The 22351-nt window shown below is 46.3% G+C and overlaps 1 protein-coding gene across 5 annotated transcripts in view; it reads right to left on the reverse strand.

The window, feature by feature from the left end:
- Positions 1 to 22351, reverse strand: part of RAD54L2 (RAD54 like 2) — a 71166-nt gene that overhangs the window by 4356 nt on the left and 44459 nt on the right. For 4 of the 5 annotated variants that reach the window (XM_065687777.1, XM_065687778.1, XM_065687779.1 and 1 more), the window contains 20 exons: positions 18302 to 18500; positions 16830 to 16969; positions 15085 to 15216; positions 14088 to 14320; positions 13435 to 13617; positions 13027 to 13160; positions 11574 to 11770; positions 10722 to 11064; positions 8928 to 9105; positions 8090 to 8341; positions 7371 to 7489; positions 6948 to 7063; positions 5884 to 5983; positions 5333 to 5538; positions 3997 to 4172; positions 3122 to 3318; positions 2812 to 3008; positions 2244 to 2333; positions 1650 to 1742; positions 213 to 1431 (listed from right to left, as the gene is read on the reverse strand). In XM_065687777.1, coding sequence (XP_065543849.1) covers positions 443 to 1431; positions 1650 to 1742; positions 2244 to 2333; positions 2812 to 3008; positions 3122 to 3318; positions 3997 to 4172; positions 5333 to 5538; positions 5884 to 5983; positions 6948 to 7063; positions 7371 to 7489; positions 8090 to 8341; positions 8928 to 9105; positions 10722 to 11064; positions 11574 to 11770; positions 13027 to 13160; positions 13435 to 13617; positions 14088 to 14320; positions 15085 to 15216; positions 16830 to 16969; positions 18302 to 18500 — 4274 coding nt within the window. In that variant the 3' untranslated portion in view covers positions 213 to 442. Of the gene's footprint in view, positions 1 to 212; positions 1432 to 1649; positions 1743 to 2243; positions 2334 to 2811; positions 3009 to 3121; positions 3319 to 3996; positions 4173 to 5332; positions 5539 to 5883; positions 5984 to 6947; positions 7064 to 7370; positions 7490 to 8089; positions 8342 to 8927; positions 9106 to 10721; positions 11065 to 11573; positions 11771 to 13026; positions 13161 to 13434; positions 13618 to 14087; positions 14321 to 15084; positions 15217 to 16829; positions 16970 to 18301; positions 18501 to 22351 lie in introns of those variants that run through there. The other variant, XM_065687781.1, reaches the window with a different exon arrangement.

The following is a 22351-nucleotide window of genomic DNA, read 5'->3' on the forward strand; positions in this document are numbered from 1 at the left end:
AGGCAGTTCGTGTGAAAGGGAGCTCGGCCCTGCCACTGGTCAAGCCTGTGCCTCCAGGCTTGAGAAGGGCTTTGACTTGCAGCACCAAGTCTCCCCCTTCCAGACAAGACAGAGAACAGTGACAGACAGACAGACAGAGCATGGGAGGGAGGCACTCCTATGGTTTGCATTGCTGCTCCCCTCCTCCCCTGGCTCTTGCTCCCCTCGGCCCTCAGGGGTCCACTCTATCCTCCTCCCATCTCCCAGCCCCTAATACAGTTCAGATCCTTGACAGCTAAAACAACAACGAAGTAAAATGAAAAGAACAAAACCACCCCCACGCCACACCCTTCGCATCTTTCTCCACCCGCTGCAGTGGCCCAGAGGGGAAATCCTGACTCCCAAAAAGGTCCTGCAACTTTTGCCTCCTGGCAGAGCTGAGACCGAGCAGGAGCTGGGCCCATTATTTCCCTGTGATCTCTATAACATCGTCGTCTTTGTCCTCGTCATTAGAGCTGCATCCCACCTCTGGGACCTCCTGGGTTTCAAACTGAGGCACCTGGGACCGAAGGAGGCCCCCAGCCGGGTAGCCCGAGTGAGGGGACATGTAGCCAGGGTAGGCAGATGCCATGCTCCTGGGAAGGCTGCTAGGCAAGACGGGGGCTGGGAAAGGAGCAAACATCCTGGGCTCGGGCAGGAGTGACTGCGTGAAGGGAAGCGAGTAATTGGGCAGCACCCCTGTCAGAGAAGGGTTTAGCATGAATGAGGGGACGCTGGCGGTGACTGAGGTAGCAGCAGAAGAGCTGGCGGTGCCGGCTGTCAGCAGAGGGTCAGTAGTCACAGGGAACACCAGATGAGGGTCTGGGAGTAAATTGGGCAGCTGGTAATAAGAGGAGCCAGTGCCCATGTATAAGGAGTTTCCTGGTTGGGAGGCAAATGGATGGGTTAGGTTGTGGTTTAAAGAGACAGGAGGCATGGTGAACCCACCAGAGACTGGGTACCCGTGTTCGTACGGCTGCACGGACGATGGCAACTGCCGCTTCTTCTGCTGCCTGCGGGCTTGCTCCTCTGGAGCCGACGGTGAGGTTGACTTGCGCTTGTTGCCCCGTAAGTCCAACACCGAGTGGGCATCCACGTGCTGGCTGGTGGCTGGCAGGGCTGAAGACACGGAGGGAGCCATGCAGTGAATCCCCACATGCTGCTCAGCTCCTCGGGCTGCTAAGCCGGGTGCGTTGTCCGTGCGGGCAGGGAGGCCTTGTGCTGCGTTGGTGCTGGGAGAGCTGTGCCGGGACTCCCGGGCAGCCGCTGCCTCCGCATACTGCTGCAGCTCACTGATGATCTCGGGGCTGTCAGGGGATATGGGCCGAGTGAGCTCCTCTGCACTGGGGAGCTGCGGTGATGAGGCACTGTGTCTGCCATTGCTTGTGGACTCCAGTGACGAGCTGTGGGAGCCTGGAAACAAAGAGACGGAGGAGGTGAGAAAGACAACCTTGGAGAAAAACCTGGGGGCTGAGAGGCAACAGCGGAAAGGAAGGTGGGGATGATCATGGGGAGACTGTGGGGCCTGCTCTGAACACAGGCATGATGGAACATGGCCAAGGAACACCACCCCAGACACTCAGGTAGGAAAGCATGTGAGTAAGCCCCACACAGCGCTCACAAGCCCCTACCTGAGGCAGCTGTTCGACGGTCTTCGTTGCCTTTTGGCTTCCCAGTGGTCCGGATAGCAAAAATCCGCCCATCGCTGGTCCGGATATACGTCCCTGGAACAGAGGCAGAACAACTTCATTCATCCTGAATCCATGAGCCTGTGAAACTGCCTGGACAGGAATAGGACAGCAGTGCTGCATAAGGCCAGCCCACAGATCATGCAGGGAGGTCAGTGAGGGGTTTCTGCCCCCTTCCTCATTCCTCACTTCCACTTTCAGCTTTCCTGTGTTGGAGCTCCCCCTCCCAGTGTGCTGTGGGAGAGATGTGTGTGCAGCAGTACATGCAATATGTGTTGTGAAAATGAGACACCAAGCCACAAAGTTCAACAGCTCGTCTCAAAGGCATGAGCAGCCACTGCTGCAATAGTCCTGACGCATCAGCTATAGTAGCACACCCAAAGCATGGGCTGCAAGAAAGCTACTGAAAGTCTAGATCTCCTCCCCTTCTTGTTTCTTTTCCTCTCAAGGGACTGATTCATGCTTTTACATCCTTGTCTTTGCTAATTAGCACTGGCTAGGACCCTATCCACAAGTCTTACCAACACAGAGCCTTACCTTTTGTCCCTCGGATGATGTGGATGCTCTCTCCAGCACTGATTCTTGCCTGTACATCAGTGGATGTGTTCGTACCAGGAATCACAATATCTGGCAGTGGGGAAGAAACAGAGCAGTGCCCATGAAATCACATACCAGCCACTGTCAGGAGTGGGGAGGTGTACTACCAAACCCCTTAGCTTCAGTTCAGTTGTCTCTTCAACATGTGCTGCTAGAAGCAAGCCCTGGGTTGATTTCTGAGCAGCATCAGAAGGGCGCAGAGGCTCCAAGGAAACAAAAACCATGCTGCTCTGGCACAGCACCTCCCCTGTTCCAACAAGGACAATTGGTGACAGTACTTAAGGCCCTCTAATGGGAAATTCACTCCAAACAACCCACTAGGCCCATCCCCTTTGGACACCTGCAGGGAAAGTTCCCCAGGTACAGAGGAACCACTCAAATGCAGAGGTTGTATCAGTGGTTCTGATGGCTATCTGCCTACAGCCCATGAGGGCATCAGCAACTCACCCTACTCCTCAATTCACCATGGGCATCACAACTCAACTTGCTGTGAACGTCAGCCACTCACCTGTGGTGGTGACAATCTTCTGCACAAAGACACCAGCTCGCTGTAGGTAGTTGATGGGAAAGTTGATAGCAGGGTTGGAACTTGAGGTTGATCCTGCATTGCCTATGGGGACATGCCGAGGCATCATAGGAATGGGAGTGGATTGAACTGGGCGGACACTTGCCACTGGCTTGTCCTCACCCTTGAGGGCTGGTCGCCTAGTGAGAGAAGAAGGAGAAAAGTGCAGTGCCCCAACTGACAGGGTAAGCATCCCCTGCTTCTTCATTTCATGTCTACAGCACGGGAAGAAAAGGAAGAGGCAGGTACTCACCAGTTCCTCTGGCTAAAGGCAGGGATGCTTGTCAGACTCTGATCACTGGCTGGGTAATACTGTGCGTAGGACGGCCGGGTATAGGGGACGGATGCTCGCTTTTCCTCCTCGTAGCTCTTCTTGGCTGCTTTCTTCTCTGCCTTGGTCAGCTTGTGCTCCTTCCGGTCGATCAGCAGTGACTCATGCTGAAAAGGCTCCTGCAACCGCACAGCACCGAGGTTTTGACACCAACACACCACAAGAGGGAACCAACATGCCTCAAATGGCAGCCACCCTGATCCTGCCTCAGCACTGTCTCCATCCGAGTCAGGAGCAGCAGAGAGGGGAGCTGAAGGCAGAGCTGGACACGGCAAAGCATGCATGAGGCAATGCTTGGATGTGACCAAAGCTCAGCCCAGCCAGGGTCATTGCTTACCATGAGCACACTGTAAAAACCACAAGCCAAAGGCCAGGCTGAGCACAAGCAGAGAGACTACCAAGACACTAGCCACCAGAGCCCCATGGCACTCAGTCACAGGCCCACTCTGCAGCACCACCCTGCCAAGCGAACTCTTGACAACACGGGCAAGTGCTGGCTGTCACAGCTTTGTTTTAAAGCCACACCAGGAAGAGAGGTGGCAGCAAGCTGGGACATGCCACTGCCACCTTCCCACCCAGCACCAAGTTGAAGAAAGGGATGCCCTACAACCTGCACCCAAACCTAATCAGGACAGAGGTGGCTCTAAAGGTGCAGAAGATATTGCAAGGCTCTTAGGGCCCTCTGTAGAGGATTTTTTACCTATTTGCACCAGCACACACATGTATCCTCCTGGCCACCACAGTCAGACTCCTTCAGACCTACCACCTGTGCCAGCAAGGAACCAGGCTGGTCTTACCTTGGTGATGAGGTGAGGATACTTGAGACAGGCTAATTGTAGAACCGACTCCTTTATCTTGCTTGGATTGAGGGAGAGCTGAGCAGGGTCAGACTCCTCTTCCACAAAATGTAGCAGGTTCTCCACCTCCCGTCGAGTAAAGTTCAACACTGGGTTCAGATCATCCACCACCCGATCTGGAAAAGAGAGGGAGCAGAGTGAGCAGAGAAGGGAAGTGATAGGTAGTGCTGCCCTTCCTACACTCCTGCCCTAATACAGCTCCCTCATTCCCATCTGCACCATCCTCAGAAGCCTTCTGCAAATACCAGGGCAGGAGGAAAAATCATCAGCCACGTTCAGAGATAAGCCTGTTTGACCAAATCAGGCTGACAAATGCCTTGATCTCCACATTGCACAGCAATGCAACCACTGGGCTCCTGGCATACACAAACATGAAGCTAATTACAGATGATGTCCCATCTCACATCACAAAATGGAAAACATAAAAGCCCTGAGACAGAACTGCAGCTATGTCAGTATGTGCCCTCCCAAAATTCCCACTAAAAAAGCTTAAGTTAATAACCATAAACTGAAATGTTCACAATCCTGTTGAAAGCTCAGAAATACAGCAGTGGTCTGTCGCCCACAAGAGCCTGAAAGTTTTCCTTGGACATTCGTTCCTGCACACAGGGCAAATGGGAGCACATGGAGAAAACATCCATAGCCAGGACTCTCCTGGGAGCCAGGCCAGCTGCCAGGGGTCTCCACCTCAAGTGCAAGACAGCATACTGATCATGCTGGGCTGCTGTCTCTGGAGTTAGATTTCGAGACAAAGAAGTACATGGGCAGCAGAACTGTTTCTGGGTCACCCCAACCCTCAGCTGCCTGCTCTACGAGAGCAGCTTGACAGCTGGCACAAGCCAGCACAAAAGGTATTTCTGGTACAAGTGCAGGTCAGAACTGGAATGAATTCATTATTCTTGGCCCTTAAGTAAGCACTATCAGTCAAAGGTATCAATACGTATTTTAATTTCACTATTTCCCCCTCTTGCTGCTGGAGAAATTGAAGCACAGAGCTATCTAATGAGTAATGTCCAGTTTAAGACAGGTTGTGCACAACCCTGCTGCAGGATGCTGGCTCTACAACCCCTACTGCTCTACCATGAATTATAGGATGTCATGTCACTTTCGACTCATAAATGTCAAACACAGCCCTAGGATAGTATCTCTGTCACTTCTTTGGCTGTCTGTTTCTCAACCTTATGAAACCAGAAATTATGAAAACCACCGAAATGGAAATTAAAGGATCTAAAAGGACTGAAAACTAAGAGTGGAGTGCCATGTCCCTCAACATTACCTGACATGCCCTGCTTGGAGATCTGACGGTCATAGATCTTCTTCTCAAGAGTGTAATCAGAAACCAGTCTGTAAATGTGGCATGGCTTCTTCTGCCCGTAGCGGTACACTCGGCACACAGCCTGGGCGTCATGGCACGGGTTCCAAGAAGCATCAAACACCACCACTCTGTTTGCTCCAATGAGGTTAACACCCAAACACCCAGCACTGGAAATGAAAGGCAAATTTCAAATTGCTGCCTCGGCCAATTTTCAAAGCTTCTAGGCAGGGACAATCATCACAGCCAACAGTCCATGAAAGGCCTATGGAACATTCCCTCCAATCATGCAGGTAACTTCAAACCCATGTTTGGTTTCCAAGACTGTTGTTAAGTGTTGTAGAGGACTAAGGCTAAAATTCTACACCCCTAGAGAATTCAGAAGCAGATGGCACTATCATCCCATAGAGTCTTGAGACCATGTTATGAAGAAAGTTAAGAACTGAAACCTCATATGCATACAGAGCATCAGTGTGCAAGTCCTCCACTCCAGCTTTCTGCTCCAGCCAACTTACCGTGTGGACAAAAGAAAGAGCCAAACAGAGGTGTTGCTGAGATCATTAAACTGGTTAATCAGTCGTTCCCTTTCTGAGGCAGAGGTGCTGCCATCCAGTCCTGAGAAGGAAATTGAAGACACACTTCAAAGCTCTGTATGTTTGGGGGAATCCCATCAGAATAAACCCACTTCCCAAACACTGAGCTTTGTAACTTGCTCAGAACCAATTACAAGTCTTCCTCAAGTCATGCACTCGAGCACCTCAGCTGGGCCACTCTGTACCTCTAATATGCCCAGGCAGGCAGGTGCAATACAGTCAGCCAGGCTGGGATTTGTTCAACTGAAAGATCAAGTGAAACATTACTCAAGCTTGGCAAGACCAGGACTGGGAGAGCTACAAAACACCTAGCCTATTAAGGTTCTGTAATAGGCAAGATGGATAGCAAGCAAGAACAGCAGGAACAAGAGAAAGCAAAATAATGAAAGCCTTTGGCAAAACCCCAAAGACTGGATTTGAGCACAGAGAGTACTGGTCTAAAGGAGTGCAGGGGGGTATCATATCTCTCTGTTTCTGGTCAGCAGCTTACTTCTGGCAGCTCTGCAAAAATCAGGAACACCATAGTCACTGCTCCTCTGAGTCCTGGCTTGTAAAGTAGCCACACAAAACAACAGCCCATGCCAGGACAAGATTTAAAGCTGGGGAAGAAGGGAGGAGGAATTCACAGCCCTGAGCTAGTGAAAGCATTCCACAGTGATTCTGGCTTGGGAAGCAAGATCTAGAAAATAGCCAAATGGGAAATAAAAAGTATCTTTTGCAACTTAAAAAAGCACTAGTAGGTGAGTTGCTAAATATGTCTAACATCTTCTAAATAAGATGTTGAAAAGAGGATTTAGAAATTATCAGTTATTTGCTGTCTAACTGACTTTGTCTTCTCAAGCACCTAAAGCAGGAAATCTGAAAGAAACCTCATCAGAAGAATGCTTCAAAAGAGCATTTTCATGCACAGGGACTTTCAGGAATCAGTCCATCACAGAGGACCAAACAATGTCACCCCGAAAGAGAGGAGGATTGGTTACACTCACTGTAATAGTTGATGTTTCGGACCCAGTTGTGAACTCCTCCATCTGAGCCTGGAGGACTCGGCACTGGTCTCTTTGCCAAAAACTCTTCAATGACAGATAAGGTAGACAAGCTCTGGCTGCAAAATCAAGATCTCTGTTCAAGAGAAAGTCCCCACAGCAGCAAAGGTGGAGAATCAGAACTATTTCCCAACCTTGCCAGCACTGGTGGTTGTCAAACCCCATTTGCAGCAGCACACCTCTCAGTAATAAATGATAGTGACAGAAGTACAAAATCCATGGAGGAAAACCAGGATTTAATACAACAGAGGAGAAAAGGGGAACCGCCATACTATTCACCTTGTGTAACAACCTCCTAGTACCAGGAGGGGTCTAACTACTCCAGCATTTAGTGACTGTAGGATCAGTGGTTGAAACTTTGCTTACCTGAAGACCAAGATCTTGTCTCCAAGCTTCACACTTTCTTCAATTAGGTGGAAGAGTAACACCATCTTAGGTGAGTTCTCCAAGACTCCCGTCTGGTAATCACACAAGATGTCTTTGGCCTACCAAGAAACAGGAGACTATTACAGGTGGAGTTGCTCATTCACTGTTCAGTTCAACTGTGAATGTTGGTGAGAGAAATAAGACATTGCAGAGAGGTTACAGACATTCAGTTGGTTGAAGTGACAATGTTACTCCCAACTACTGCTGCCTGCTTCACATTCCAGAAGCTCCAGATGACAGCCTTCTTGGAGTATGGACGAATGAGCATCCTCTTAACCTCTCATGACTCTTTATCCCAAGACCTCTCCTCCAGCCCACTAAATTTACCACCATCTTGTCCAGATTAAACTTTACCCTAACACCTTTTTCAAACAATGAAGTCCACACACTTTTTGGCCAGATGAAATCAATGGTATAAAAGAGTGCTGCATGCACTCCAGCCTCAGGAGAGTCCCCCAAACCCCACCCTAACACCTTGCAGACATGCTTAGCAAGATGCCATGTGGTAAAGAAAAGAGAAACTCACAGCTCTTAAAGAGTCCTTTCTTTGTCCTAATTCTGAAAAATGCCTTAACAAAATGAGGTACAGCCTTCCAAAGTATCTAACTGATGTTTATCATAACACTCCAGATGAAGAGTTTTCTACCACTGGTACTCACCCACTCATAAGTAACGACCTGATTTGCTCTCTCCTGAAAAGGGTTGAAGCCAACGCTCTGGAGGAACTTGCTGTTGGTAGCTTCTCCAGCTGGTGATGCCAAAGCATTACTCTCTGTTTTGACTTTAATTCCCTGAGGCTGGCAGCGGGAATTAGTACTTGCTGTGCCAAGGTCATCCACATCTAAATCCTGCTCGTTTGCCAGATTTTGCTTTTGCAGAGCTTCATACAACACATCTGGATGGTTCCAGATCTGAAGGGGTAACAAAAGAAAGTGGTTAGGCCTGCGCTGGCCTGCTGCTTGCCAATGATTGTGGACTGAAAACTCCCACAGCTATTCAAAGGAACGAAGTAATAGTTCAATCATCTCACCATCCCCACATGGAACTGCAAGGCACTGCAAAGAAAACAAGTCTGACTGCATTAAGGTACTGAAAACAGGAAACATGACTGCCACAAAGCAAGGTATAAACCATTTTAACTCAGGCTATCCCAACTTTAAAACTGCTCAATTCTTTCCTTGAGAACAAACCAAAAGGCCACTGCGCATCCCACATAGCACAAACACAGAGGAAGCTGCTTGTTTGCACTGCAGCAGGTAAATACATAAGGTACCAGCTGATGGCTGCAGGTTTCTTACACAAATATGAAAAAGACATTTAACATCCCCGCACCCCAGTTCTGAAAGTGGGGATAACAATTCTGCTAGGCCACTGCAGGGCACTCTGGGGAGAGAAGATGTGCCTGGTCAACCACATTTCGAGCTCCTGTTTTGACTCCTATTCTTGGCTTTCCGTTACATCCTAGAATATTTCTTTACATCTCCTGCCAAAACCTACCTTACAACAGACACAGAAAGCTTTGAGTGGGTTGAGTCCCAGCCAGCCACTGTTGCCTGCATCTCGGAACCGGTTCATGAACTCCGTATAAAGGGCCCGCTGGATCTTTGACAGACGTACCAAAATGACATGCTCTTCCTTAGACGGGAGCTGAACCTTCAGCACACTGTGGCCTCGCCTGAAAGGAAATAAAGATAGAGATTAATAGAGGGAAGGGAATTTCCCAATCTGATCTCTCTGTGGGTGCCTGTAGGGTAAGATTTTGACTTCTTGCCCACCTGGCTGCAGGGGAAAAGACCTCTAGCAGCACACTTCTCTAATGCGCAACACTTCCAAGATACTCTCCCTGCACCCAAAACCAACTGTTAGCACAATTATAGAGATCTCGAATGTTATAATCTTCTAGCACAGGTCATGGGGTTAAGAGGGTGATGAAGTCCTGTTTTCCATGATCTCTTTTTAGCTCTGCCAATGACTAAAATCTCCATCCAAATCACTGGTCCAGCATCTTAGAACCCTCACCCGAGAAACAAAGGTGATTTGTTTCCAGAGCAATGGAGTCACTGTCACTTTTCATGACTGAAGGTTTGTGAAACACTTTCAGATCCTTGGGTAAAGGACGTCAAGAACTACATATTGAAATTAACTATTAAGACATCAAAATAAAACTGAAATCACTTGTGCAGTTAGGGATATTGCTCTCCATTATCAGAGACTGTGGTACCAAAGCAAACCAACTTTACTTCTACCCACAAGGCAAAACAGAGCCGTAAGGACCACTTTACAGTCGACAGATTGAACAAGACAGAGATTCTGAGGTAAATACGGAGCTGCTAACCCAAGAATGTCCTCTGTATGCTTAAGATCCTCCCACAAACACAGTTAAGGTACCTGTTTAAAACTCAAGCCTAAGAAGCTGGATTGATGGGCTAAGCTCAATTGTATGAGGTTCAAAAAGGCTCAGTGCTCTGTCCTGCTCTTGAGTCACAACAACCCCATGCACCACTACAGACTTGGGGCAGAGTGGCTTGAAAGCTCCCCAGAGGAAGAGGACGTGGGAGTCTTGGCCAACAGCCAGTTGAATATCCTGGCTTGTGTATCAGCAATAGTGTGGCCAGCAGGATCAATGCAGTGATCATCCCTCTGTACTTGGCGCTGATGAGGCCACACCTTGAATCTTGCGTTCAGTTCTGGACCCCTCACTGCAAGAAAGACACAGGTGCTGGAGTGGGTCCAAAGAACAGCAACAAAGTTGGTGAAGGATCTAGAGCACAAGTTGTATGAGAAGCAGCTGAATGAACTGGGGCTCTTTAGACTGGAGAAAAGGAGGCTCAGGGGAAAGCTTATTGCTCTCCACAACTATCTGAACAGAGACTGTAATGAGGTGGCTGTTGGTCTCTTTTCCCAGGTAACAAGTGACAGGACATGAGGAAAGGGCCTCAAGCTGTGCCAGGAGAGGTTTAGGTTGGGTATTAGGAAAAACTTCTTCACCGACAGGGTTGTCAATCATTGGAACAGGCTGCCCAGGGAAGTGATTCAGTCACTATCCCCAGAGGTATCCAAAATACATGTAGATGTGGCATTTAAGGCCATGGTGTAGTGGTAGACTTGGTAGTGTTAGGTTAACAGCTGGACTCTATGATCTTAAGGGTCTCTTCCAGCCTAAATGATTCCATGATTCTATAAGGCAGTTAAGATCAGCTGTACTGCAATAAACTCAGCAAACAAACTGGCTAATTTGGGATGAAAGAACTCTTTGCATGGACTACCATCAAGAACTCCTTGTGGACTCACCGCTGCACAAAGCCTTCCAGCAGGCTATGCAGGACATGACTGCGATACCTCATGAGACGGACGTCTTGAGGGGTGCTATCAATACACTGCCCATTCAGAATAGGGCGCTCAAACATGTTGCTGAATTCCTGACGAGAGCCTAGAAAGTCGGGTCGAACAAAGTCTACCATGCACCAATACTCAATGAGGTTGTTCTGGAGCGGGTAGCCAGTCAGCACGACCCGCCGGCGGGAGCGGATGTTCTTCAGGGCCTGCGAAGTGCTGGCATGGCAGTTCTTTATCCGGTGTCCCTCATCACAAATAACCACATCTGGGCCAGGGCGAGACAAAGCTTTCTCAATCCCTGGAGACAAGGAAAATTAAGTCTTAGAGTTGAATAAGACAAAGTTCTGGTTTTATATGGTGACCAACTTGACAAACAGAAAAAGAAGGGCAGTCCTGAAAAAGAGCGGTATTCATGAGTGACAGAAAGCAAGGCTAATTCAGGAGATAAAATGTGACTAGCTCCAATTTAGCATAATGTCGTAATGACCAGACATAACTGTGCCTTGATTTCTGCTCAATGACCTGCACTCTATCAATTTGGGTTTCTTGCATCAGATCGGACTGGCAAATCTCACACAGACAAATCCCCAAGTTCAGACTTCTATACTTACTTGCAGCTATCGCAAGAAACAAAAGACTAAACCAAAGCTCAACAGCCTTCTGTCTCCACAGACATGATCCTGCCCAGCAGAATTTGATTGTGTCAGGGATGCTAAAAGTAAGTTATAGGTTGTTTCCCTGTGCTGCCAGAGCTGATAGCTGGACAAGAGGATCACACTCTATCTCTCCCAAGGACTGGCCTCCCACCTTTCAGAAGCTCTTGCTGCCGGTCTTCTTCATCCAAGTCAATAATGACAGGGCCAGCTTGTTTCTTTGTTTTCTTCTTCCTGCCAGTGGCAAAGGACTTCTTCAGTGAGAGAAGACGGTACATCTCATATCCCATCAGCAGCACACCACCTTCTGTCACCCAGTCATTCACCACCTTTGCACGTGCAGCTGTTGTCCTGCAAAACAAACCAATCAGCCAAATAAGCTGTAAGCTCTCTCTCCAGTTTCAGCTTGAACCACTAGATTGGAGTCTGCCAAGACAAAAAAGAAACCTGTTCAATTCATTAAAGCACTTTCTCACATTAAACCAGACAGAGGAATACAATGAAGTTTCTTCAGGACACGATTTGGTAGAGAGGAAAAGTTGTCTCTTATGTGCCACAGTAGCAGGTTGAGAATGACAAATCCTGACAGGAACTGAGCTGTAGAAGTTTGTAATGTACAAAAGCATATCGAACTCGAGAGCACCTTTTTAAAGAGCTGTTAAGGAGATGACCTCTGTAAAAATCATTTTCACTAACGTACATGGTTGTAATTGTCTAGTTGTTTATCCCGCATTGTCGTCTCTTCCAATGCTAGTGCTCCCCAATTATTCCTTCTCTGCCAGTCTGCTCAGAATTGGTTCAAATCAAGACACTGTCCTCACTCAGTCCTCCCAGAGCACACCAGATCCTATCCAATAGTATGGTTGAAGTAGCATCAGCAGATTCGAAGTACAATTCCACCCAGAAGGTGAAGATCTCAGCAGATAAGTGTATGAACATATGTGATAAACTGAGAGTTCCTCCTTAGGATCACTACATTGTCCTGAGCCATGCAAGACAAATGACCAGAAAGGAAGCAGAGACCCATGAGCCAAGAATAGACTTTAGTTCAGGCTGTAACTGCAATCACTAATCTCTCCTTTCTGGACAAGGAGGCTTTGTAGAACTTGCCAGAATCCCTCAAGGACAACAGAATTCACAGAAAGTCACAGTGTTGGGTAGAGGAATCCCAGTGTGTGTGAAAAATCTCATGAAAAACACAACCCACATTTAAAATGAGAGACATGTGGTAGAGGGAGCACATGCCTCAGGAATCCCAAGATTCTGACAGAACTAGCAGTGTACCACTAGAAACAAACCATAGCACTTCCGCACCTCTCTGCAAAAGCAGCTCTGTCTCTGGAACTGGGTTCCTGATCTCAGCATGTACAGAAGAACAGTGTGAGAAGGAAGTAAAAGATATAAACACTGAATGAATGGCAGTTATTCTTTCCCAGGTACCAAAATCCTCCCTTCAAAGACAGTATCCACAACAAATGCAGAGTAGGAAAGATCTGGGAGTCAAGGACACAGAATTAGACCAAACTAAACAGTCTGCAACAGCAACATTTATAACAGTTCCATAAGATGCAGTTCAAGGGCTCAAAAGGGCTTTTAGTGGCACCTACTTGTGTTCATCATTCAGGATGTGGACTTTGAAGGTGCGGGGCTGGACCTCTTCGGAGTTATAATCAGCAGGAAGGTTTTCAGGTGCTGGGAGCCACGTGTTGAATTCTGCTAGCCAGTTTTGGAGTGTATTCACCTGAAAAAAGTTAGCCATGGAAGGATTAAAACCCCAACTGAGGCACTCAGGACTTTAAGAGTAAAAATGAAAACAGGGAATGACACCCAGCTACGCCTAGACAGGAGCAGACCACAGCATGCAAACTCAGGGACACAGGGGATGAAAGAGGGAGAAGAGCAGCAAGGGTGTGACAGAGCTTGTCATGAGATGGGACAAATAATTGATCTTCTCTGTGCTAAGATAGAAATAGGGCAAAGAAGCCTCTCAGCCAGCCCTTCACATGGCTACTTACAGGTACAATGGCAAGAACAGTCTTTGCCTCTGTGTGCCGAAAAAGTACATCCAAGAAAGAGATGACCTGTATTGTCTTCCCCAGGCCCATGCTATGTGCTAAAATGCACCCAAACCCACTGCTGGTTTTAAATCTCTCCAAAGACTCAACCAAGTTGTCATACAGGAATCGGATCCCACCAATCTAGACAGAAAAGTATAAAAGGTATTAGAATTGTGGGAGGAAAAAAACCAAGGTGGGTATGAATTTAGAGTGGTAAGCACATCAGGATTGCATAAACCATGAAGATATAAAGGGGATGTTTCAAGTTCACTACAGTATTCTAATCTAGGGAGAGCTCAGAAAATATTTTTAGATACTCATAAAACTTCCTGAGAATATAACAAAAAATCAAAATTCACTTGTAGCCAGAGCATCTGAATTGGGGTTGATTAGTTTGAGTATAAATATAATTCTGTTTTTATAGTGTTCATCTAAATCTGCAAAGGTCTGATGATAACAATAGCCCTGGCCTTCCTTTAATTTGTCCTTATCATTTGCCTGTCGACAACAGCCACCACCACAACCAGAGAGGTCACAGAGCTCACCAAAGAAGTTGTGTTGAGATTACAATTATCTGAATTCATTGCATTTTCAAGACTATTAAAGCCTACCTGATGAGGTTTTACTGCATGTGCAAGCTGGGGAGCTAGGAAAATGTCCTCCTCATTTGGTGGATGGTTGATATTGACAATGACTTGCCCCAGAGCATCTGACTGATTTAAGGCATCATTCACATGAGAGCCACTGCTCTCTTCACTGCCATCCTCCTCCCCTTCATTGCCAGAGTCACTGCTGTCCACAATTTGGAGGGCATCATCCTCTCCTGAACTCAGCTCAATCACTTCTGTAATGTAATCAAAACAGGAGAGAATAAGGGTAAAGGTTAACTTGCCATCAGGATTATCATGCTGCTGAGAAAACATAAAAATCGTATCAGGAAAACAAGACTACCATCTTTTATAGTTCCACATTCGCCTAATGACCTATTCTGAACAAGTAGGCACAATACAGACACACATCAGGCCCCTCAGACCAGCATATAAAAGCATGAGTTTCCATGAGTTTCCCCATGTTTCTGAGAACATTACCCTGAAGCGGATCCAAACAGAACATGAGACAGTTTCTGTAAGTCTCCTCCACATGTCTTCTTAATTCCCAAACCCAGACATGCATTTTATCTGTTGATATAATGTCTAAGGACCACCAAGGAAATCAGGCATTCTACCAGAGTGGCACAGAAGTGTCAGGTTAGATCCATATGGGACAAGGGACACAAAGACCACTTTCAGTTGCAGATCTGAATACTCTGATGCTTCTTTTATACACAGAAGATGATGCCACATCTCATATAAGCATTCTTCAGCAGAGCTCTGAGCAAACTTACGTGCATTTATAAAAGCAGAAATAAACACAAGTTTGCAAGAGTGCCTGACAGGCCATTTTATAAATGTCAAAGTCCAGAACTGGCCATTTATTTGGAAACCAATAGGCCTACAAAAATCTGCAGTGATTCAATGCTGGAGCATCTGACTAGATGAAAACAGGAGATTTGTGGCTAAATAAACAGCATAGTGTGAGAAGAGCAGGCCAAGGCAATTGGTCACTTACCATCTTTAATGCTATTTTTTCCTTTAGCGTCATCTTCACTGCCACTGCTGGTACTATCTAGGCAGATCACTTCCTCAGCCAGGACCTGAGGAGGGAGCTGGGTAGCCTCAGCTGTTCTGAAAACTATGTCCTCTACAAACATAAATTACAAACAATAAGTAATTCATAATAATGGGGAAGGAGACAAAACTGTTCAAAAACCAGACAGTATTTTCTTCCACTTTTGCTTCAATAACTTATCCCTGGAATTTTCCATAACAGACTCTCACTGTCTACAATACTGCTATGACTCAGCTTCCTGGGTCACAATCTCCTTCTTTCTCAATATGCCTAACAATAGCCCATTGCTGAAGGCACCCTCTCTACTGCATACCCTGGATAGGATACACCAACCATGCAATGTGCTAAAGTCCCTTTTTTTTTGGGGGGGGGTCTCAGGAGTAAAAGCTGTTCTTCCTCCAGCAGAGAAAGTACCAATTGCTGAAGGGATGATAACAGCCCTTTGTTAGTAGGGACACTGCAATAATTACATCCCACATATCATAAACAACTTTTGCTGATCAAGACCATTTGTTTGCATGTTTAAGTGCTGCCATGTGGGGAGAGACTAGCTAATGGGACCAAATCAGCACTACTGCAGTGACTCAGCAAACAATGATGTTCTTCAAGGGCTGCAACCTACTCTGCAAGAGTTAAACTGTTTCAAATAACTCTTATTCCTTCTCCCCTACTCGTAAAAATGTTTTGAACACTTGTGCTTGAGGGAGAATATACATTTTCTCCAGAGGCAAAGTCAACTCAAGAACTCCATACCCCCACCACAACTTCCAACTGCACTTCTCTGCCCTTTACACCAGTCTTAGAGGCTGTGCTACAAAATATAGCACTGAAATCACCAGCTTATAAGACAATGCAAGATGACATATCCACCAGAAGACAAGGGTGCTGCTTAACCATTTATACTGCCTATTTCACTGCTTGCTGAAACATACAAGAAAGGACAAGGTTACACCATGAACATATGGGCACCCAGCCTATTATTCTACCATCCCTAGTACCAGATCTATGCATTACCAGATCATTCACAGTACAAGTATGAGCTGGGTCAAGGTCACAGCAATTCTGTCAAGACCATTGGTTTAAGATTCGACAGCAGCTGGAAAGGCATGAGAGACCTGTTCCAGCATCCTGGTTACATGCAATTAACTTGTCAAAATATCTTCAACAAAAGTTACCTTTCACCATACAGCCACAGCATCTTAATTCAGGACTAACTCAGAAGTGGAACTCACTTCTGAGTAACTACACTGAACACTAACTACAACTTCTGAGTTATTACACTGAACCCACGAGTGGTTTGGAACTGCCCTTTCAAGAGTTTACACTTGAAAGTCCAAGTGCAGCACAGAATTATAGAACAGTCTGGGTTGGAAGGGATCTTTAAAGGTCACCTAGTCTGATTCCCCCTGCAATAAGCAGGGTCATCTTCAACTAGATCAGGTTGCTCAGAGCCACATCCAGCCTGGCCCTGAATGTTTCCAGGGATGGGATATCTACCACTTCTCTAGGCAACCTGTGCCAGTGTTTCATCACCCTCATCATAAAAAAAATAATCCCTTGTATCTAACCTGAATCTACCTTCTTTTAGTTTAAAAACATTACCCCATGTCTTATCATGAACAAGCACAGCACTACCTTCTTCTTCTATCCCTATGAATCTTCAGATGACATCTCCCACTACTTACCAGGAAGAAACTCTAGGGGTACGGTTGGTATAGTGGCTGGATAATCCTTCCGCTGCTGCTCTAGCCGTTTCCTTCTCTCCAACTCTTCCTGTTGGGCTGTTTTTGTCACAGCTTCCAGTTGGTCCTCACGCAACAGCTTTCTGAACACAGGAGCAGAAAACCGTGATTTAGTTACACTCAGTTTCTTCCAAAAACATGAATGGCTGTACTGCTGGCTCAAAAGATGATTGACAAGCTGAAGATAGTCTGTCAGCTACACAGACTAGCAACATCATCTCCAAATTCTATAGACAAATTCTACAGCTATTTCAGGCCTGTGCTTCCCAACTATAGGTAACACTACTATTAGTCAAGGAAAAGACAAAAGTTTGACAGAAGCAAAATAATGAAAGAAGGAAAACTGTGAGTGGGTAAGAATATCCTTAAACTAGGTTATCACTGACAAATTATCCACCTGAAAGGATGTTATTTATTGCTGTGCAGTTTATAAACAGAAAACACACAAAGTCATGCAAAGAAGATACAAAAGGCATCAATTCACTCACAAAAAAGTCATCACCCTGATTCTCCCCTGACATACTATTTTCAGGAACTAGGAATTCTAATGCCTTTAGCAATTGTTTCAAAGGATGCTCTCGAAACATCTTAACTTCACAGGTAATTCTCATTACTTCCAAAAGTTGCTCCCCTCTTCATTTTCACACGTGCTGACTAGAAATTAAGGCTCTTTAGCTAGAGGAGGGGTGCAGTAGAAGGAGTGCTAAAATGCAGCTCCCTGAAACTAACCTTTAAATCCACCCAACCCACTTTCCAAAGCCTAGTCAATGCTCATTTCTTTGGCTTTAAGAAAATCAACCTGCACACAAGTATGAACCAAAGACCACCAGGGCAAAAGAGCTACTTCCTGCCACAGGAGTTCCTGCTCCATTGTGACTTCTTTAAGCATTTTAGATCCCCTTGAACAGAATTTCAAAGGGAATTACCACTTCACAACCTGTCCCAGGATACATGTGGTGACTTATGCAATCAATGACTGCCTTATAAAATCCAGGTGAAATTGATTTCCAACATTTCAGTCACAGCATCCTGCCAACAATTAACCAAGACAGTAGAGAGGAGGACTACATTTTAAGCTATTTGCAATAGGATCCTCATCAGCACATATCTGAAACTGGATATTTACTTAATGGTGGTGCTGTTTTTCAATTGCATGTTTTAAAAGCCAGCCGCAAATACACCATTTTTGCAATATATACCATATCCAAATATTCACTCTTCTGAAATACCAAACAAGTCTGCACCCACACGCAGCACTCCAGTCTGAGAACATACTACTCCCACTAGTGAAATCCTAAGGTTTTGGAAAAGAAAAGCCATCTGGTTTGCCAGCAGCGGAAGCAAAGTCCAGAGATTTTGTTTATACCCAAAGGGCTATAACAGGACCCTAGTTCCTTCTGTCCTGCTCTGTTTACCTTATGTTCCTCCGCATGTGAGACGGTTTCTGAGCCCTCTTCTTTTCGGTGTCCTCAGAGGCCAGGCTCTTGTGCTGGTTCTGCAAGTGTCTCTCTGCCCGCTCACTCTGAGATGAGGTAGTTGAAGTAGAGCGCTGCCATTCTCCATCCTCTGTGTGTTCAACATGGTCACTGCTGAACACAGCTTCCTGGGGTTGGTCTGAAAAGACAAGGAGGTAATAACATGAGAACAACTTTGCCAGGCTGGCCTTTACCTGAGCGTTTGTCAGTATTTGAGCTGAATGGAAACCAACAATCCCTACTCACACTCATTTCCAAGCATGTTTCTCTCAAGGTGCAAATTGGGGTTATCTCCCACAGCCAGTCAAAGTGTGTTAAGTTTCACAGTGAAGGGTCTGTTCCCAGTGAAAGCCAAGACTAACACACAACCCAAAAGCATCCCAACAAGAAAACAAAGCAAAATTATTTCAGTCCATGTAGAGCACTTGCTGCCTCAAAGGCCTGTTTTCCTATACGGGCCTTATGAGCTCTGATGAAAACAAAGAACTCAAATCTCTTTCTTTGTTACGCATCATTCAAGAGCGGTGGAAATTTCCATTTATATGACGCCTGTAACCACCTTCCAAGTTAACAGGACATACCATGCAAGAGGCTATGTCGTTCAAACACTGGGCCATAGCTTAGCAGCCCACTCTGTGGTTTTATCACCAGACTCCACTCATGAGTTAAATGGTAATATCTGGCAAGCTTTTTTAAAAACAAAAAGTGACAGTACTCTTTCCACATTATAAATCACATGCATTCCTTTTTATCTGCATTCTACTGTTTTCAGACTTCCATTAATGGCTGATTTCAGTCTTAAGCACTATGTGAAATGACACCTTGTTCTATGTGACATTTTGCTCTTCAATAGGCTGGCAGTGACCAAACTAACACTTGCAGAACACAGAAAGAAAATGTTTCTTATCAAAAGCTTCCCTTTAAGTAAACTGGTTTTGACAAGCATTATAATAGCTTCTTCAAAGCATCTTGTCCCCTTGTGTCAGGCAAAGAAATACCTTGAATCATAGAATCATAGAATCATAGAATGGTTAGGGTTGGAAAGGACCTTAAGATCATCTAGTTCCAACCCCCCTGCCATGGGCAGGGACACCTCTCACTAAACCATCCAACACAAGGCTTCATCCAACCTGGCCTTGAACACTGCCAGGGATGGAGCACTCACAACCTCCCTGGGCAACCCATTCCAGTGTCTCACCACCCTAACAGAAAGAATTTCCTCCTTATATCCAATCTAAACTTCCCCTGTTTAAGTTTTAACCCATTACCCCTTGTCCTGTCACTACAGTCCCTGATGAAGAGTCCCTCCCCAGCATCCCTATAGGCCCCCTTCAGGTACTGGAAGGCTGCTATGAGGTCTCCACGCAGCCTTCTCTTCTCCAGGCTGAACAGCCCCAACTTCCTCAGCTTGTCTTCATACGGGAGGTGCTCCAGTCCCCTGATCATCCTCGTGGCCCTCCTCCGGACTTGTTCCAGCAGTTCCATGTCCTTTTTATGTTGAGGACACCAGAACTGCACACAGTACTCCAGGTGAGGTCTCACAAGAGCAGAGTAGAGGGGCAGGATCACCTCCTTCGACCTGCTGGTCATGCTCCTTTTGATGCAGCCCAGGATACGGTTGCCTTTCTGGGCTGCGAGCGCACACTACCAGCTTTCTTGCTTATAGAGTGTATCTGTGCTAATGACTGAACTGGACTGACAGAATTATGAAGGAAAGACAACTCTAGTGCAGAAGAATGTAGCAGATGAAGCAAAATTCACATTGTGACTCTGGAATGTGGAGGCAAAGAGCTGGGAGCTTAAATGAAGGATGCTTCAGTATAGCACATTCCACGTACAGGCACCTCTACAGCTGCCACGTTAATGTGCCTATTAAATTAACCTTACCACTGGTATCACCTCTTAAAATCGAGATGACAAGAACTAGATCCACACCTCAGCCAAAAGTACCAATTTTGCAAGCTTCCTCTCCAGACATGCCACCAGACCTGCCCCAGCATTTGCTCGAAGTCTATCAGAATTTCTTTAGGACTTCAGGGCTCAGCCCACCATGGATCAGTACCAGCGGAGCAGCTCAAATATTTCTGCAAACATCAGCCCCAGCAAGTCCTACATATATTGGAAAAACAGGTATCCACAACTTACGGGATGAAACAGATCTCATGACAAATGCAAGAAAGAATTACGCTGCATGTGAAGCTAAAGGCAAAAGGGTTTCCTGCTACAGCCATGGCAGTTCTCCTGCCACGGCCAAGGTCTTGGAGCCCTGTCCTCCCACCATGCCTTCTTAAACTTCCAAGCTCAGATATGACACATCACATTCACTTGCAGACAGAGAACTGTGCTGGGAATAAACCCAGTTTCCCAGGCTTCCCAGACAACAGCTCTGCTATTTGAGCTATGGACAAGTTTCAGTCACTCTACCTGCAATTCTTGGACACCGTTTCCTTCCCCCTGGCCCTCTTGACTCCTGCTTATATAACTAGATAAAAAGACTGAATGAAATAGGGCAAAGGGAAGCAGGGAGGCTGCACACGTGACCACACGCTCTGGGATGAGTCATTAAACCGGAGACAAACACTGCCATGGTTACACTGCTGCCATCTCACCCTGGGCCCAGGGGACCTTGACAAGGCATTGGAGAGCACAAAGTCATGCTTGTTCAGAAGAGGAAGCACTTTTCTCCCCACACCCCAGCAATTATCCACGTCACCTCCTTTGGCAGTGACTCTGCCACCCGTTTTGCCATGCCAGGAAAGGGTGCCTTTAGGATGGGGGTGATGCTAACAAAACCCAAGGACTCAGCACCTAAAGGTGAAGCCATCACACGTCTCCTACGTTTTCCTATTTGTCCAATTCCTATGTAGACTCATTCCACCTCTGCATTTTACCTTTCACTTCCTCTTAATCATATGTAATACAAGGTCTGGTGAAACCTTTGCACAGCTGGATCAGACAGGGTTTTTTTAAATATGACTTATGTGACCAGGAGCCTGAAGCCCAAAATCTGATGATAAATTTGGTCCTGCACTGAGTACAAGCTCTCATCTGCCACAGCCATGTCTGCTCAGGCTGGTGTTTGTCCTGTCAATACAAGTTCTGAGGTGAGGAACACAATCTGTGCCTCAGCCCACATTCCTGACACATATGCATCTAGACACTGAGATCTCTCCCAAACTAGTGACAGAGCCAAACATCACACTGATTGAGGTGCAGCAATCGGCACAGAGGACAGCCCGCTTCCTGAGGCTGGGCTCATCCTTGCCACTATAATGAATAAAGCCACTTTCAACAAAGCTTAGTAACACAGTGATAAAATCACAAGTTTAACCATGCAACAGCTCCCACCACACCTGTGACACAAGCTGGCAGTTACTAACTGGAATGGTTTGGTTGCTGTTTTGTACTAAACTCCTGATTGTGTACACAGCCTGTGAACAGCAAGGCTCCCTGCTGCAGCCGTGTGGCTCTGCTCCAGCATGGTGAGCTCAAAGCTGTGTAACTGGGACCCACACTGGGACAGGAACACAACAGGAAACAATAAATACATACACAAAAATGTATTTTGTACAAGACAAAGTTGCAGTTGGGTTGGAGTGAGTGTGGGAACAGCCTCGTTGAACAGGTCCCATCAGGTAATCAATGGAATAATACCTGCCCCAATTTTGCCAAGACTAAATCTACAAGAGAAATGCAATTATGGTTTTGTAACAGCAGCTCAACACGTTACTCTGACATGGCTATACAAGCAGCTTTTTACACAATACACAAATTCATCAATGCATCAGCCATGTTTGCATGTTCACAACTGCCTGATCATGCTCACGCTGTTAGTGTACTCTAGGAAGATGAGAGCAGCTACCCACACTGCCTGAATGAGAAAAGCATTGCCACCAGCCCACAGGTAACAGCCCAGCACAGCCTTGCACAGGGAGATCAGCCACATATGCCTAAGCACAGCTGGGTGAAAGAGTGGCCCAAATCTGCTCA

This window comes from Lathamus discolor, chromosome 7, assembly GCF_037157495.1.
Source record: "Lathamus discolor isolate bLatDis1 chromosome 7, bLatDis1.hap1, whole genome shotgun sequence".
In the NCBI taxonomy this organism is placed as follows: domain Eukaryota; kingdom Metazoa; phylum Chordata; class Aves; order Psittaciformes; family Psittacidae; genus Lathamus; species Lathamus discolor.